Source organism: Lupinus angustifolius, chromosome LG13 (assembly GCF_001865875.1).
Source record: "Lupinus angustifolius cultivar Tanjil chromosome LG13, LupAngTanjil_v1.0, whole genome shotgun sequence".
Classification (NCBI taxonomy): Eukaryota; Viridiplantae; Streptophyta; class Magnoliopsida; order Fabales; family Fabaceae; genus Lupinus; species Lupinus angustifolius.
In genome coordinates, this window is record NC_032021.1 from 17,342,280 (window position 1) to 17,359,455 (window position 17,176).

The 17,176-nt window shown below is 33.3% G+C and overlaps 1 protein-coding gene across 1 annotated transcript; it reads right to left on the minus strand.

The window, feature by feature from the left end:
* Positions 11,463 to 16,594, minus strand: LOC109325430 (alpha-soluble NSF attachment protein-like). Its single transcript, XM_019557811.1, has 11 exons — positions 16,319 to 16,594; positions 15,554 to 15,603; positions 15,382 to 15,454; positions 14,991 to 15,070; positions 14,653 to 14,804; positions 14,046 to 14,205; positions 13,916 to 13,963; positions 13,538 to 13,618; positions 12,346 to 12,472; positions 11,779 to 11,801; positions 11,463 to 11,641 (listed from the first exon to the last, which is right to left on the minus strand). The coding sequence occupies exons 1-9, from the start codon at positions 16,479 to 16,481 to the stop codon at positions 12,392 to 12,394; spliced, it is 888 nt and encodes a 295-aa protein (XP_019413356.1). The 5' UTR covers positions 16,482 to 16,594; the 3' UTR covers positions 11,463 to 11,641; positions 11,779 to 11,801; positions 12,346 to 12,391.

The window sequence follows — 17,176 nt, forward strand, 5'->3', positions numbered from 1 at the left end:
ACTGATGGATAGTTACTACATTTGAATGGAGACTTTTATAGGACAAACTATCAACAAAGGAAGCACTACTAAGGAGAGGAATATCTCTAACCCAAGGAATTTAGAATATACTCAACACCTATTCTCTTATATACATCTTACGTATTCACTACACACATGGACATGGTGAATCAGAGGAAATGCTAGAAACTCTAAAATATCATTTGGTTAACAATAATATGGGTTATTTGGTTATCTAGAAATGATATTATTTTTAACTCAATATACCCTTCTCTTCAGCGAATCTTAGAATCAGTGAGAGTAAAATTTCGGCTATGGGTCAATGGGCAAAGGGGCACTACCCCAATATCTTATCCAGACTGGGTCATGCTAACTTGGAAATTGGCGAATTAAATTATCAAATTGGATTATCACAAATAAGTATAAAATATTGTCAAATTCACAAGGATTTGATTGACACTAAGTCGTTCAACTAACAATTGTCATTCTCATTAGATTTTGAAGTGAGTTTGATTGGTTTGATTATGAAAATAAACTAGCTAGATGATTTAATAAACTATTGGAATAAAGATGTTGGTATTAGACTTTAGTATCTATATACACTTGATTTAACAACATTTATTTATCAACTATGATTCTTTCATGTCTTAGTAAATTCAATAAGTTATAAATAAAGCTTTATGTCTAGCAACTCTACTCACATGATAAAGAATTATGATCCACATATATACTTCTATGCTTCACAATTATGCTTGTGAAATTGAGATTTTAGTGTAACACCTCAATGGTACTAATCATGAATGTCTTAGTCATATTAGTATCACATTAATATAGTTCTATGTCTAGCAAATATATTAATTATATGAAGATTTATAGTCCATTAATACACATCTATGTCTAGCAACACATCTATGGGCGTATGTGATTGGTTGGGTGAATTCATATGAAAAGGTGCAACAAATTAAACCGCACTCAACGTAATGGTTGCGCTGAGCGCAACATCCAAGTTCTGTGATTTTTGCTCAACGCAACTCCTGCGCTGCTCTATCAAATCCGTTCGACATGCCTTTTGTGTTCGGCTTATGCTGCTTTTGTTCGAAAAGTTGATATTTTGCATTATTTCCTCCGATTTTGGCTTGCATAAACACTCTAAAAGATAAATTTTGACAATTCACATAATATATTATGTTCAAGAGCAATTTGTCGATTTTTTGTACTAGTTCATGAGTTAAAGTGTGCAAAATATGATGTTTAAAGTGTGGTTTTTTTGGCACTTATCAAGTCACGAATCCTTTACGGTGTCTTTCATAATTATTTTGTATTTGTTTTTTATTTACCATCACAGTCTTGTACCATCTTTACATTTTTAGTGTGACTATTAATATTATTACTTGTGCCGAAAAAAATAAAATGAGCTAAACCTATGTCCGAATTTAGAACATTGTTTCTCAATTATTGGATAAATGTATTTTATAAGCTGATTTGTAAAATATCCCTTAATTTTTCATCCTTTCAGTTCTAGATACATGAGTTTGGGTACATTATGTGTGTTTCATTTTATAAACACTGATTAATCTTAAAGTGACATTCATCTCAAAGTAATTACATTATCATAATTAATTTTGCCGATCTAAAAGAAACATGATAAACATCGTGCGCATAAGTGGAAAAAAAAATTGTACGCTAACATTGCAAAATACTAGTTTTATAATGTACGAGTAAATTTTAATTTTACACAATGCACAAACCTCGTTAACCATGCACCTAAATGAAAAAAAGAACTACCAAAACATTGCAAAAAAACAATTTTATATGATAAGAATATATATATATGAACAATATTTTAGTTATGTGCATTACTATGTCATCAAAATTTAATATATTTTAAACACTTCTTATCTCATTTCAAATTAAATATGACATCATAGTAATCAACAATAATAACTTGCAAATACTTTTGTCAACAATTGAACATGTAAAATAATATGATTTTGAAATATACGATAAATCCGTGCATCATACGGCGCCTAATACCTACTATAAATAAATATTTCCTTGGCTATTAAGTATTATTTTAGGTAACTTTTGGATATTACGAAAGTATCATAACTTATAAATACGGGAATATGCATTTGGGATAACCTAATGAAGATGTTTGAAAACATGAATAAACAATTTTGATGCATCTAACTAAGATTTCGTATTCTATTGGTTAAAATAATGTCATAATCTAGAGAAGAAACTTTTTAAATTAATATCCAATTGCGTCATTGTTATTTTTATCCATACAAAATAATTTATTTTGTGCCCTCTTGCTTCCTAGATTAGCCATATACATCTTTCGAATTATGATTCATTGAATTTCTTTAATATGTTTTTTTATTGTTCAAGGGTCCAAGTCTATAAATAGAATGAACAACATCGATATGTTTCCACCATTATCTCCTTGTTAGTTAATTTTCTTTACCAATGAGTAATAGTATGTTAAACTCAAAGGGGTTTCTTTTTTTCGGCCTTCTCCTTTTTGTTTTCCTATCTTTCCAAGTCTTGGCTCATCATGAAGAGAACAATGCTAATCATTTGAGTGGGTTACTTTCTTTTTTAGCTTATTTCATGCCTAAAAATAGTTATGGTTTTCACGTTTTTTCCAATACACACAAAATATGAACAAAATATTTGACCTAATTTAGGTTTTTGTTAATGGATCTTACACATTGTTATCCCATGATCAACTCCACTTTGTTTTCTTTTGCTAATTAGTGTGTAGATCTTTGGTTGTACATTTTAGGTTCTTTGTGATTGTTGCACTTGTTTCTTTGTTCTTCTTGGGTTAGCACCCCTTATGCGTTTATCCAATTTCTTGCTTATAAAAAAATAATATTGATATTGGGTCTAGCGTTAGTTAGCACATATATGAGCATAACATGACCATATGTTAACCTTTTCCAGATTTTAGGTAGATATAATGTATCACGTTTATTATTTTTTTATCGGCAATAAAGTTTATTAACAAAAAGAAAGAAAATTCATAGAACAAGTGATACTTTCATTCATATATAGTTTTTAGATAACTAATAGAAATTAAAGATAGTTTGAACCCATTATGTCATTTTATGCATACAACAATATCAAACTTAATGACATTTTTAAAATATAGTTATAATATCATTTTATTTTCAGGATTTTAATTAGTGTACAACAAAAATTAATTTTATATGTTATTCTAGATTGATGCTACCTTGTTTTAGTCTATTTGAGATTTTAAGTATATGGCTTATATTGTTCCATGTTTATCATTAGATAGATGATGATTATGATTATCATTGTGCTGATGAGCAATAACATTGATGATAAATATAGTGACAGTGTCATTTCACCTAAATTATGTTCAACATTGTTAATGGATATATATATCTTATGGATATTTTATATGTGACTTTTATAAATGGTATTTTATATTTTTGTGATCGGCAAATATAAATTTTATTAAAAAAATGTACCAATGGTATTAGAAGATTACAATTGATACAAAGAAAGAAAAAGAAAAAGGAGGAAAGAAGAATAGGAAGTATGCTTAAGACAATTCAATAGATTTACAAGCTAATCATCATAAATCATAGGTTTTTATGAGATTTTTCCATTGATTCAAAGTCATGTCTTTATCTTTGTAGACTTAAGAGTATCCTTGATAGAAGTCCATTGGGAGTTATAGTTGGAAATTAAAATTATAGTTTCATTTTATTTTATTTTAAATTAGTCTACAATTATAATAATATTTTGTTGGTAATGTTTTTGGGTACATCAATTATAATAAATATGTTTTATCTGTTTAACTTGCAATTATTATTCTAAATTAATCAAACTTTGTTTACATTTATTGCATATTATATAAATATACAGATGGATGAATATCACATCTTGCGGAAAAGTATACTACTATATATATTATTTCCAGTAATTAGTCAGAAAATCAATTAATTATTATACTTTTAACTTGATTAATTTTTTTTTGACGAACCATAGAAAATTGTAAATGAATTGATACAATTTTTGAGATAAATAATGTATTCCTTATTTATCTAACACATTTATTATATATTCTCTTACATAATAATGAATTAGATGATGATTGCAATTATGATTATGTTGATTATCATTTGAATAATTATTTAGGTATTGGTGGTCCAGATGATGACGATCCTAGAGATCATAATAGTCCCAATCTTCTAGTTTCACAAAAACACATACCTTCAATTGGATATGAATACAATTCTCAATCATCTATCCACAATCCATCAAAGTTTCATATCATGGGTGAGATGCATTAAATTTTGATTACAAATTTCAAATTAAATTATAATTTCATTTTATTTTCCTATTTTTAACTTAGTCTACAATCATAATGCACTATGTTATAGTGGTTGTACTTACAATCACTATTATTTGTTATTCGATATTTTCTGAATATAGTTATCTAACATATTGGTTATATAATTTCTTACTTCATTAAATGGATCATGATTACAATTATATTTGTGTTAATTATGATAACAATGATTGTTTAGATTGCAAGGATCTTAAAGATTGGGATAATCATGATAAATCATTTAGTAACAATCCATTACATTGGGGTCGAATTGGTGAGATATATCAAATTTTGACTAACTTTTCAAATTTACAATTTTCATTTTATTTTCTTGTTTTTAAATCACCTACAATTATAAGTCAATAGGTTATAATTGTTGCACTTACAACCATTATTATTTGTTTGAGCAAACATTGTTTTTATCTATTGCAGATTTTATCATATAGTTATCTAACACATTTTTTATATGTTTCTTAGATCATGAAATAGATGAAAATAAGAATTATTATTGTGGTTATTATCATAAAAATGGTCCAATTGATGACAAGGATCCTAGGGATGCGAATGCTCAATCAATTCAACAAAACCCATCAATGTTTCGTCGCAATCGGTGAGATATATTAGAATTTGAAACTTATGTGTTGAATCCCCAAACTATAATTAAAACTTTATATGGCTATTATTTAAAATCAGACCGATTATTTACTTAGTTAGAATACTTGGTTAATGAATTATTGGTCGGACTATTTGATTATTGGTTAGACTGATTTATTCGGTTTAAATTAAAAAAAATTAAAAATTATAATATCAATTAACATTATTTAGTAAATTTATATATCAAATATAAAAACATTATTATATATAAATATAAAAACATTATTATTGTAGAAGTGCACAATTAAACAACAAACAATGAAGGTTTCAATACAACAAGTTTTCACAAATAAGTTGAAAATATCATCAAACAACATAGGTTTTACATTTTAATCACAACAGGATCAAATAAATAAATTTAAAACAATTAAAAAACTAATATGTTGTTATAACATAAGGTAATAAGTAACAAACATAACTAAATAATGATAAATTAAACATAATTACAAATAAGTTGAAAGTAAAGATTTTTCATCTCAAAAGTTTTGACATTTTTTTTAAAATGATTGAACTACTGGAATCAACTGGTACAATTAGTATAGTCGCTAGTTTTATGCTTAAACCAATAAAGCTGAACTGGTTCATATCGATTTCTATACATGGTCGATCAGATAAACAACTTGGACCGATCTGGTACCCATTTATCGGTTGCGCAGGTTGAATTAGTCCATCCGAGTTAAGTTTAACAATTATGGTTCTATCATCCTTCCCTCAAATTAATTAAGTAGATTGATGTTTAGGATGAAACTCATTATTGATGGATTTTATCTTTAATACTTCCCAAGTTTTCACAGAATATGAAGTTTTCCTTTCACTTTAAATTTATATTTTAATTATTAATTTTTTGACATGTGTTTGATTGTGATTCTGGTAAAAAAATATAATGCAGAGCTAGAAAGCCATGATAGCACAAAGGCTACAAAAAATGATAGGAAGACTTCGTCAGCATTCATGATGAAAATTACTCCTACGACGAAGAAGGGTGAAAATTAAGTAATAATAATCCATTAGATATAAGTTATAATAATCCCATATATAAGGAAGGGAACACTTGTGCTGATAAATTAGCTTCTTTTGCAATTTGTTCTAGAATGTATACTTGGTGGGATGCTTTGCCTAGTTTCCTTTTGATTGAGTTCAATAGGAATAGGTTGTTTCTTCCTAACTATAGATTTAGGAACATGTAACCTCTTCTTCTTCAATATATTGGGGTGTTCCACCCAGCTTTAAAAAAAAAAAAGTTATAATAATCCCTGAATGGAAGACATTAGTGTGCAAATGATATAATATGAAGTACTACACATGGAAACTACTACATAAATAATTTGGTGTGCATTATTATTAGTGTTGTAAAAAAATATATAAATTAATAATTTGGTTATGTTACTAATTCCATATGTTGTGTTACAAGCAACATTAGGGTGTGTATACCATACTTATGTTATATATATTTTTCTGAACATTCTTGGAAGCACAATGATGAAACTTGGATCCCCACGAAATGCACAAAATCCAGTTATACCTTGGTCTTGTTTGGCTAACCTGGAAGAAGCTGGCCAGGCTGAGGCTCCCAAGGCTAAAGACCCAGCTCCAACTTTCTCGGAAGTGCATAAGACTAAGTCCTTTGCTCAAGCTCTCAAAGCAACGTGTGACATCTCAATCTCCCAACTACCTCAGCCGTGTATCAAGGGAGATGCCATTGCTATAAAGATACCTGAGGAGGAGTACCAAGCTGGTCTTCAAAGGTGCAAGTCTCACCTTCATGGCAGACTCATCCTATCCAAGGGGGATTCGCCCCTTAGGTTCACTGAGCTCAGAACGAAGCTTCAAGCTCTTTGGAAAATGATTGGATCATGGAGCATGATCTCTCTGGGTAAGGGATACTATGAGTTTTCATTTGCCTCAGTGGATGATATGAGGTCGATCTGTGCAGTTGGGTCTTGGAGTTTAAAGCCAGGCTTTCTTAGGCTATCTCTATGGTCCCCTGATTTCAATCCTAGCCTTCAGAAGGTGTCTCACTCGCAGTGTTGGGTTAGGATCCTAGGTCTCCCGCTGGAATATTGGAGTCCTAGAATTTTGTTCTCTATTGCTGGAGGTTTGGGGGTTCCAATCTCCCTGGATGATGCAACTTCAAGTAGATCCTTTGGACACTTTGCAAGAATTTTGATAGATATTGATCTAAAGGGATCTCTGCCTAGTCAAATTTTGGTTGAAAGAGAGGGCTTTGCTTTCTTTGTGCACATTGAATACGAGAATCTCCCTGATTTCTGCTCAGGGTGCCAATCTATTGGTCATCTCCTCTCAGTTTGTAGAAGAAATAAGGAGGTTGGAGTGGGGATTCCAAGACCTAAGAAAGATACAATGGGGAAAAACCCTAAGTCTATGAATGACAGGGGCCCTGCTGCAAACATTGTTACCAGCAAGAGCCCTGAAATTGACAAGAATAAGGAGGTGGCCAAGGATGCAATGGAGAATGATTTGGTTATAGAATTGGAGTTTGAGAATAATGTCAACCTTCAATCTGATCAGGTCAAGAAGGTAGGCCCTCATTGCCCAAATGAGGAGGCCTTTGATCCTCAGAACTCTTCTGATGAGGATGACACTAGGGACACAACAGTGGAGGAGACTCAGGAGAATGAAGCCATTCAACTAATGCAAGAAGAGAGATTTATAGTCCAACAGCATGGCCAGATGGCTAATGTCTTGGCTGCAAAAGAAACAAGAATTGTTGGGAGGTTATGGGCTGATGCAGAGGAGGATAACAGTGAGGAATTGGAGGAGAATAACATAACAAATGTGGAGGGGGAATACACTAAAGTTCTGTCTAAGTCTCAAAAGAAAAAGCTTAGACAAAAGCAAAGCCTGGAAAAAGTTCATTTTACCCGAAGGGGTGGCTATCCAAATGTTTCCAAATGAGGGTGATCTATTGGAATAGTAGAGGTATGGGTAATCCCAAAACTAGATTAGTTCTTAAAAAGCTCTGTTCTATAAACAAGCCTGATGTTATTTTCATTTCTGAACCCATGGTTCCTCTGAATAAAATCAGTCCTATGTACTGGTCTGCCTTAAAGCTCAAGCCTTTCATTGAGAATGATAGGGGTAGCTTGCTCCCTAATTTATGGGGGGCCTGTCGTGATGGGATCAATCCTCAAATCATCTCCAACACAGCTCAGCAAATCTCCATCTCTCTGATGCAGGACAATAAGTTGGCTTTCATTTGTGCAGTTTATGCTCACACCAATTACATGATGAGAAGGACCCTTTGGAACGACATCCTGTCTCTAATCTCTAATAATAAAGGGCCTTGGTGTTGCCTTGGGGATTTTAATTCTGTCTTAGGTGCCAATGAGTGCAAAGGTTCTTACTTGCCTAACAGGCTAGCTTGTGAGGATTTTCAGAGATTCTCTGAAGATGGTAGGCTGCATCATATTCTTACTAGGGGAGCTGAATTCACTTGGACAAATAGAAGAAGAGGCTTAGCTCACACAGAAAAAAGGTTGGATAGATCTCTGTGTAATGAGAGCTGGATGGATATTTGGCATCAAAGCTATTGTTGTACTCTGCCTAGATCTGCTTCTGATCACCACCCTATTATGTTTGGTTTCTGCAATGATCAAACTAGACTTCATCCTCAGTTCAGGTTTCACAGAATGTGGTTGAAGCATGAGGGTCTCAGAGGAGTGGTTGAGGCTCATTGGGCTAATAGGGTGGTTGGGTGCCCCATGTTCATCTTGACCAGCAAGCTTAAGGGCCTCAAAAGCATCCTTAAGGTTTGGAATAAGGAGGTTTTTGGAAATATTCATATAAGGGTCAAAGAGGCTTTCAAGAACCTTGAGGATTTGCAGCTTAGAATCACAAATGAGGGTCAATCTGACACTCTAATGAATCAAGAGGATCAGGCTCAACAAAACCTGTTAGGAGCTTTAATTGCTGAGGAGGAGTTTTGGAAAGAGAAGTCTAGGCTGCAGTGGCAAATCAGTGGTGATAGGAATACTGCCTTTTTCCATAACATTGCCAAGATAAGGTATGCAACTAAGTCTATGTGTATCCTTAGACAGGGTGATGAAACTCTGCTCCATACACAGGAGATTGACAACCATGTCTTAAGTTACTTCACAAATTTGTATGCTTCTGAGAATATAACTCAGCCTAGTAACCTCATTGATTGTGTGATTCCTAAGCTGGTTACTCAGGATGACAACAATATGCTGTCCAGGATCCCCTTGGATGATGAGATCAGGGCTGCTGTGTTTGCTATGAATGGAGAGGGTGCCCCTGGTCCTGATGGGTTTGGTGGTTGTTTTTTTCAAGAGTTTTGGGACATAGTTGGGCCTGATGTGTGTCTCTCTGTGACCCAGTTCTTCACTCAAGGTTGGATTCTCCCTAATCTTAACTCCAACAACCTGATTCTTATTCCAAAATTCCCTTCAGCTGACAAAATTGAGGATTTCAGGCCAATAGCCTTAGCAAATTTCCAGTTCAAAATCATCACAAAAGTCCTAGCTGACAGGTTGGCTAAAATTGCTCCTAAGATTATTTCCCAGCATCAAAGAGGCTTCATCAAAGACAGGCACATACATGATTGCATCTGTATAGCATCTGAGGCAGTAAATCTCCTTGATCACAAGACTCTTGGTGGAAACTTAGCCCTCAAGCTGGATGTCAAGAAGGCTTTTGATACAATTGATTGGAAGTTCCTTATGGACACTCTCAAGGCTTTTGGGTTTCACAACTCCTTCATTCATTGGATTGAAGTGATCCTTAATTCTGCTAAGCTCTCCATCTCTGTGAATGGTCATAATGTGGGGTATTTCAGCTGCAAAAGAGGTGTTAGGCAGGGGGACCCTCTATCCCCTTTGCTCTTCTGTTTGGCTGAGGAGGTGATGAGCAGAGGTTTGACAAATTTGCTGGAGAATGGAAAATTTAGATCCATTGCTGGTCCTAAAATTGCAACACCTAGTCATGTCCTATATGCTGATGACATTCTGGTTTTTTGCAGAGGTATCAAGAGAGACCTGCTAGCAATCAAGGATCTTTTCAATGATTATGCAAATGCTTCTGGCCAACACTTAAACCTCTCTAAGTGTAAGTTCTACTCTACTAAGGCCAATGCTAGAAAGATTGGGAAGTTAACCTCCTGGCTGGGTTTTGGTGCTGGAAGTGTGCCTTTCAACTATCTTGGGGTGCCTGTGTTCCAAGGCAAACCAAAAGCTATACATTTGCAGCCAATAGCTGATAGAATCATCACCAAGCTGGCCAAGTGGAAAGGTTGTTGCCTCTCAATTATGGGCAGGGTGGAGCTTGTCAAGTCCATAGTTCAGAGTATGCTGGTATATAGCTTTCATATATATACTTGGCCTGTGAATTTGCTGAGGAAAATGGACTCTGGCATAAGGAATTTCATTTGGTCTGGGGATACCAAGGTCAAGAAGTTGGTAACAGTTGCTTGGCACAAAGTTTGTTGTCCAACCAAGGAAGGGGGGCTTGGGCTAAGATCCATTAGGCTGCTAAATGAAGCAGCTATGCTAAAGCTGGCTTGGGACATGAACTCTTCTCAGCAGGAATGGGCTATCTACTACCAGAACAGATTTTGTAGGAACAAAGAGCCCAAATCCTCCTACATAAAGTCTTCAATTTGGCCTGGCATAAGAAAACACTGGCAGGTCATCCTGGACAACTCCATCTGGATCTTTGGCAATGGGTATAACATCAGATTTTGGAAGGATAATTGGCTAGGCAAGACCTTAGTTGACCTGCTTGGCATTCCTAATCAAATCTCCTCTGCTCTTCTGGCTAGAATCACTGACTTCATCCATAATTCTGCTTGGACTATTCCTTCATGGCTTCCTAGGATCAACCCTGAGGTTTGCCAGAGTATTCTCAGAACCCCCATTCCTGCTTCTCATCTTCCTGATAAGATGGCATGGATGCACACGAATGATGGAATTCTTAGCTCAAAAGAGGCTTACAAATTCTCTAAATCCCCTCAGTAGCTTGACATCCTGTGTAATGATCTTTGGTCCTCATCCATCCCTCCTTCCAGGTCCTTTGTGGCTTGAAGGCTTCATCAAAACATTTTTTTGTAGTACTTACCTCTCCGTTAATGGAAAGAATCGTTACTGCACTAAATGTTTGGAGGTGCAATATACCTTTTTTTTCTTCTCAAACTTACTTGGTGGGCTCACATAATTTTTTGTCTATAAAAATACAAAAGTGTGAGAAATAAAAAATATATAGTTACATTTTCTACCAGATTAATTTAATGCATATAATTTTCTAATACATATAAGAATCTCAATCTCAAAATTGTGTTAATATGATAAAGTATAAAAATTGAGAGAAATGAGAAGTGAAACTGAAAGAAGATGGGAGAAATTAAAAAAAGGAGGCTTTTAATAAATAGAAAATGGAGGCTATTAAGAAATTAAAAAAATGCAAGAAATTAGTGAAGAAAAAAAATGTAAATAACTTTATAGTGGTACTCATTTTTCTTACAAAGCACTTGATGAGTTTTCTAAATTTCTAAGACATAAATGTAAATAACAACAATATCAACCAATGAGCTAATAACTCAAATCCATGTGATTCATATCTTATGTGCTAACTTTGATGTCATTGATTCATTCTTGTCTCTTTTACACCTCAAGAGATAACGAGTGTCACTGCATGTGCCATAAATTATGATTGATTAGAAAAATATTTAAAAATTAAATTTTAATTTAAATATATTTTTTCAACTAATCACAAACTCATCCGTTTGGAAGAAAACTTTTGCCGATTTCTGGGCATTTACAAACATAATGCATCAAAGATGAGGAAAATGAAGTTGTATTATTCTGTAAATCCTTATAGTTTTACTAAATTTACAATTAGATCCCTATAGTTTAATTATTTTAACAAGATCCCTACACTTCTAAGTGATGGATGTTTAAATATTTCATGTTGTGTTTGCTCATACTAATTTTAGGACTATATTGTCAAACTTCATAATTAGAGGGTAAGTCGCGATGTAAAGATAATTGTCATTTGATCCGATCATAGGTTCAAATCATGTTAAATAATATCTCGGTTGGTAAAGGTGATACTATATATATCTACCTTTCCCCAGACCCCCCACCAAGTGGTCAGGAGAGTGTTTTCGCACTAGGCTGACAATTTTACCATAAAATTTTGTACTAAGAACCTAATTGGAGACTCAACTTGATTAAACTTAAAGCTTAAAGGACCTATTTGTAAACTTAATTTTTTAGAAGTATAGGGACCTATTTGACAATTCAGTGAAACTATAGGACCTGTAATTTTTTATCCATAGGACAAGTACTTACAAAGTTGAAAATAACTCCAATGGTTGAAGATTCAATTGTGATTGGTTCATGTTAAGTCATCCTCTTCCATTTCTTTTGCTTTCAAAGCATCTTTTACTTTCAATAACAGGGTTGACTTCCAAGAATCCTACATAGAAAAGGTTAAGAAACATGCAACTTATGAAACATGGACAATTTCATATGATCATAGGAACAAAGTCTCATAACAACATTGTAGAAATAGTTACACTTACACATAATGCTGTCAAAAGTTGTATGCAAATAAAGGAGGAGAAGATGCACCTTGATACTATCATGTTATTAACCAATCTCTATGAAACCAAGAAGGAAGAGCATATACAAAAAAAGATTTAGAGTAAATACCGATTTTAGTCCATCGTATTTTTCGACCTTACCAGTTTAGTCATTCAAAAAAGAAAAGACCTAAAATGGTCCCCAAAAATTTTAAATGTGGGTCAAATTAGTCATTTTTAGCATGTTTTACGACACTTGGTAGGGACTAATTTGACATCAAAAGGACTAATTTGATCTACATTTGAAATTATTGAAAGACTAAACTGGTAACGTCGAAAAATATGAAGGACTAAAATTGGTATTTACTCAAAGATTTTATATAAAATTTTAGTCCCTATGATTTCTCACTATTTTCTTTTTTGGTTCCTATAGTTTAAAAGCTTAGTTTTGAGTTCTTATAATTTCAAAATTCATAGAGGTATTGGTCACAACTAGGATCCATGTGAATGAATCCAAGAAGTTGGGATTGTGGAATAAGGTTTACCAAGGTTGTAATAAGCATTTTTTACAGGTAATGGGGCCTAACTCCGCCCCGGAAGCTAGATCTTAGAGGACGGTTGCCGAAGTTATTATAAATAGTTCTTCCTACATATACTTAACCAATGTGAGACTTTTAACACTTAACATACACCCCTCACGCCTCGGACTAGACATCTAGAGTGTGAAGTTTGCATGGCCGATCTACATATGACCCAACATCGATCTAAATAAGCTGCGATAGCATATTCCTAACTCCTAAAAGCTAACTCATGGAGGAAGATAGTCTAAGGCACTGTAAATGATGTATCGGCCGTGTATTCAGCCGATGCGGATTTTAACACTTAACAGGGAAAAAAGGCCATAATAATCATGTACTTTTCACATAAATAAGAAGAGGATTCAATTTCGACAAATATACCAGTGGCGTAATTTTATTGAATTCATTCACTACTCTAGTAAACTTTGCAACATCTTCCTCATCAATTGAAGCAGCCAAATCCTGAAATTTGACAAATACCTTTAAATCAATGAAAGTAAATAATGATCATGAAAACTGAGACCATTTTTCTTATAAGGAGTTATTCCAAACAAACCAAATTGCAGAGCCAACGCTGCGCATATTCGGGTATACAACTTTATTAAGCTCTTATTCAATAAGTTAAAAAGAGCTTATTTTCAAAAGCTTTTATGGTAAGCTTATTGAAATACACTAAAAAGAGCTTATAGGAAGGTCAAAAGCTAATGGAAATAAATATTTCTCAGTATTCGAAATAGGCTTTTCCGAGTTCAAACTCACGGCCAAAAATTTGTATTCATGAGTTCTGGAGAAAGTTGGATCCAAGTCCTACATGATCAAAGGAAATGTGTTAAAAAATATGAGTGTTAAAGGTAAAGTTTCAATATCAAAAGATACACAAAAAAAGAACCTGATAATGCTCCAAGGCATTGAAAGTTGCAACAATATCCCCTATACAAAGTTGACATATGCCAGAATTAAGAAGATATCCTCTAACTCCATACTTCAGTAAGTTAATTTCCAGCGATTGTTTCGAGATATCTTCATAAATCTTAATCGCTTTCTGATATCTGGTATATACCAAATATATTAATATAGTCCATTTTTTTATGCTTATAATAAGTTATAACTAACTATATTCATAATTTTAGATAACGGAAAAAATCGATATGATGTAGGGAGGTTTGTGCAAAGGAAGTTCAGATGGTGTGTATTTCTCAATGCAATTACGGCATGTTTCGGTAAACAACTTAATTTCGTGTTTTCAATAAAGAATTGAAATAAGCTAAACAAAGTTTATAGGAAGGTCATGAATTAGTTTCATAACCTTATTTCTATAAGCTTCATAAATCGAAAATAGGCTGTTATATGCTCTTCCAAACATTCCTTAGCATTTTAAGGATATAAGTTGCATGGAATTCTAAAAGGTATGCAGGAAGATGGAAGTTAAACGAGTATAATTCAAAGCGAGTAACTAAGAAATTGCACCGAAGGGAAGATGAAGAAAAAAGACTCACTGTTGAAGTTGAGCCGAAAATTGTGCAACTTTCTGCTTGCACTGGATTGCCAATGTTGGACCATCTCCAAGTTCAAAATACTCGGCAGCCTTCTCAAAATATGATTTAGCATTCTCGAAGTCTTGATTGAGCTCATATAATTCGCCAATTTCCTAAATCCAGAAACAGAAATGTAACACCTATGCAAATTTTCATTGTTTTTGAAGGACTTAATCTTATCGGAACCTCAAACAATGAAAGTAGCGACAGCATGCACGAACAATGAGGGAAATAAGCTAACATAATACATTCAGGTATATATCGTCAAGCACTAGAAACTCCATAGAAACAAAAGGTACCTTGCAATGCTTTGCAGCTATATAATGTCTACCGATCTCCATGAAGATAGTTACTGCTTGTTTTAAGCATGAAATAGCTCCTTCAAACATCAAAAAGAGATGGAACAAAATTTAGCTAGGATATTGGAGTTTAACATTGGAAAACTAAATTCGATACTTCGAATTACTATATGATAAAACCTCATTTGTTAAGACAAAATTCCTTTTTCTCTTCTTAAAGAAAGCCCTTAAGACACTTATTAACAGTCTTCTGTGCTTAATCACCAAACCTTAGTGCAAGATCAATCAATACGACAGATCTAAATAGCGAGACGAGTGTTATTTTTGAATCAAATTTCTACGAGGTGTAGTTGTTAACACTCAAGAACTTTGGAAAGTAGGCGAAAAGCACCTTTTGTGGATACTTTCTTGTAACAATGAGCAGCATCTACATAAGCTTTTGCAGCTTCATACTTGCTATCGAACTACACATATCAGTGCAGAAGAATCATTTTCATTATATAAACACAACGGCACGAACTCACTTCTAAAGTCTGAAAATTTACGGCGCGTAGTGACACTACCTTCATATGACACTTAGATAACTTGATGAAGACTGACCCTGCTTTGTCCCCTAAACAAAAATATGGCACATACATCATTAACTCGTAAGTGAAAGTATTAAACACATAAACTCGGACCCTGATTTCCTTTAATAGTATGCCTCATTGCAGAGAAACTAATAACAAAGTGGAATCAAAGAAAACAGTCCAATATATCATTACAGAGAAAGTTTCATGCTTATCACAGCTTATGAAACAAAAAATGAAAAAAAAGAAGTAAAAGTGCCCAATGTTTTAAATATTGATTTTTGTTTGAAGCTTTTTATACTCTATGGGTGTATAAATAACCCCTCTCGGGTTACATGATTACCTCTTCTAGCAATTGTTTCTCACGATGATTGAACTTTGGCCTTTGGCCCTGTACTATATCTGGGATCTAGTGAGATCTTACACCACTCGACCAACTTATGTCTTGTCGGTACCAAAATTTCAAGCAATCAAGCAAGATATACATCATAAAGATGATATTGCATCAAGCCAACGTAAATAAATAAAATAAGAAAATTGCAGTGCCCAAAATATCAAATATTGGTTTTAAGGAATAACAGAACAAACCCAACATAGGAAAACAGATAAAGTTTGTATCTTTTCAACCAAAACATTAAATATTGAAATTGATCATTCAGAATCTAAAAAACCCAAAATTTATAGCAACGAAACAAATCACAACACATGATGATGAACATAAAAATAAAATAAAAAGTAAGAAATGAAAGAAAAATATACATGATTTGGCAAGTTTGAAAGAATTAGCAGATTTATGTAAGAATTGAGCAGCATCTTCATAATTGGAATTAGCATATGAAGGAACACAAGAACAAGTACAAATGAGTTTCTTCTGTGCTTTGTTAAGAAATTGTTGTCCTCTCACTTCATCTTCATTATCCATTTCCTTTGTTGTTGTTGTTTTTGTAAGAGGGAAAACAATGCAATGTTGTGTTTCTATTACACTTCACAACCACCATAACTAACCATTTCCAACTTCATTCATTCAAGTCAAATATAGTGTCGTTTTGCGTAAACGACCTTGCGTTTTTAGAGGTTTTTGGCTTTTTGCTGTGGAAAATCACTTGTGTAATACAATAAATTATAAAATAAAAAGTTGAAAATTGCATAGAAAATATGATTGTTAACTTAATTAAGGTGAGTGTAATATATCGGTATAAAAATTTGATAAATTATTTACTTTTTTTGTACAATGAAACGTTTCTCCTCACCTTTTTTTTGGTAAGAAACTCTTTCGGCTTGTGGCTGCTTCTTCCAACAAGTGTCGCTCCCAGAAATTGAACTATAAACCTTAGAATCTAATGAGACCTTACACCACTAGACTAATACATGGAGTGTGACACATTTTGTGGTACAGCAAATGTGCTCCCTTATTCTAGTGGCTAGATATCGGGTCAACATCTGCGAGTATGTCACTTCATATAACACTTTATATATAGTTAAGTTTAAAATTTAATAATAAAATATTTTTTTGGCCAATCAGAGAAAATAACATATAGACTGAACATACAGATGTGCTCCCGTTGTTATGAAACACTAATTAATTATTGAGTGTAAATTTAAAATCTATACACTGAT

What these genes read in the sequence shown, in the direction of transcription:
- LOC109325430 (XM_019557811.1), bottom strand. Translation starts at nt 16,481, where the DNA reads ATGGATAATGAAGATGAAGTGAGAGGACAACAATTTCTTAACAAAGCA. An exon ending in TATCTAAGTGTCATATGAAG is followed by an intron (nt 15,455 to 15,553) that starts GTAGTGTCACTA and finishes TGATATGTGTAG; the next exon opens with TTCGATAGCAAGTATGAAGC. An exon ending in ATGAATACAAATTTTTGGCC is followed by an intron (nt 13,619 to 13,915) that starts GTGAGTTTGAAC and finishes GTCAAATTTCAG; the next exon opens with GATTTGGCTGCTTCAATTGA.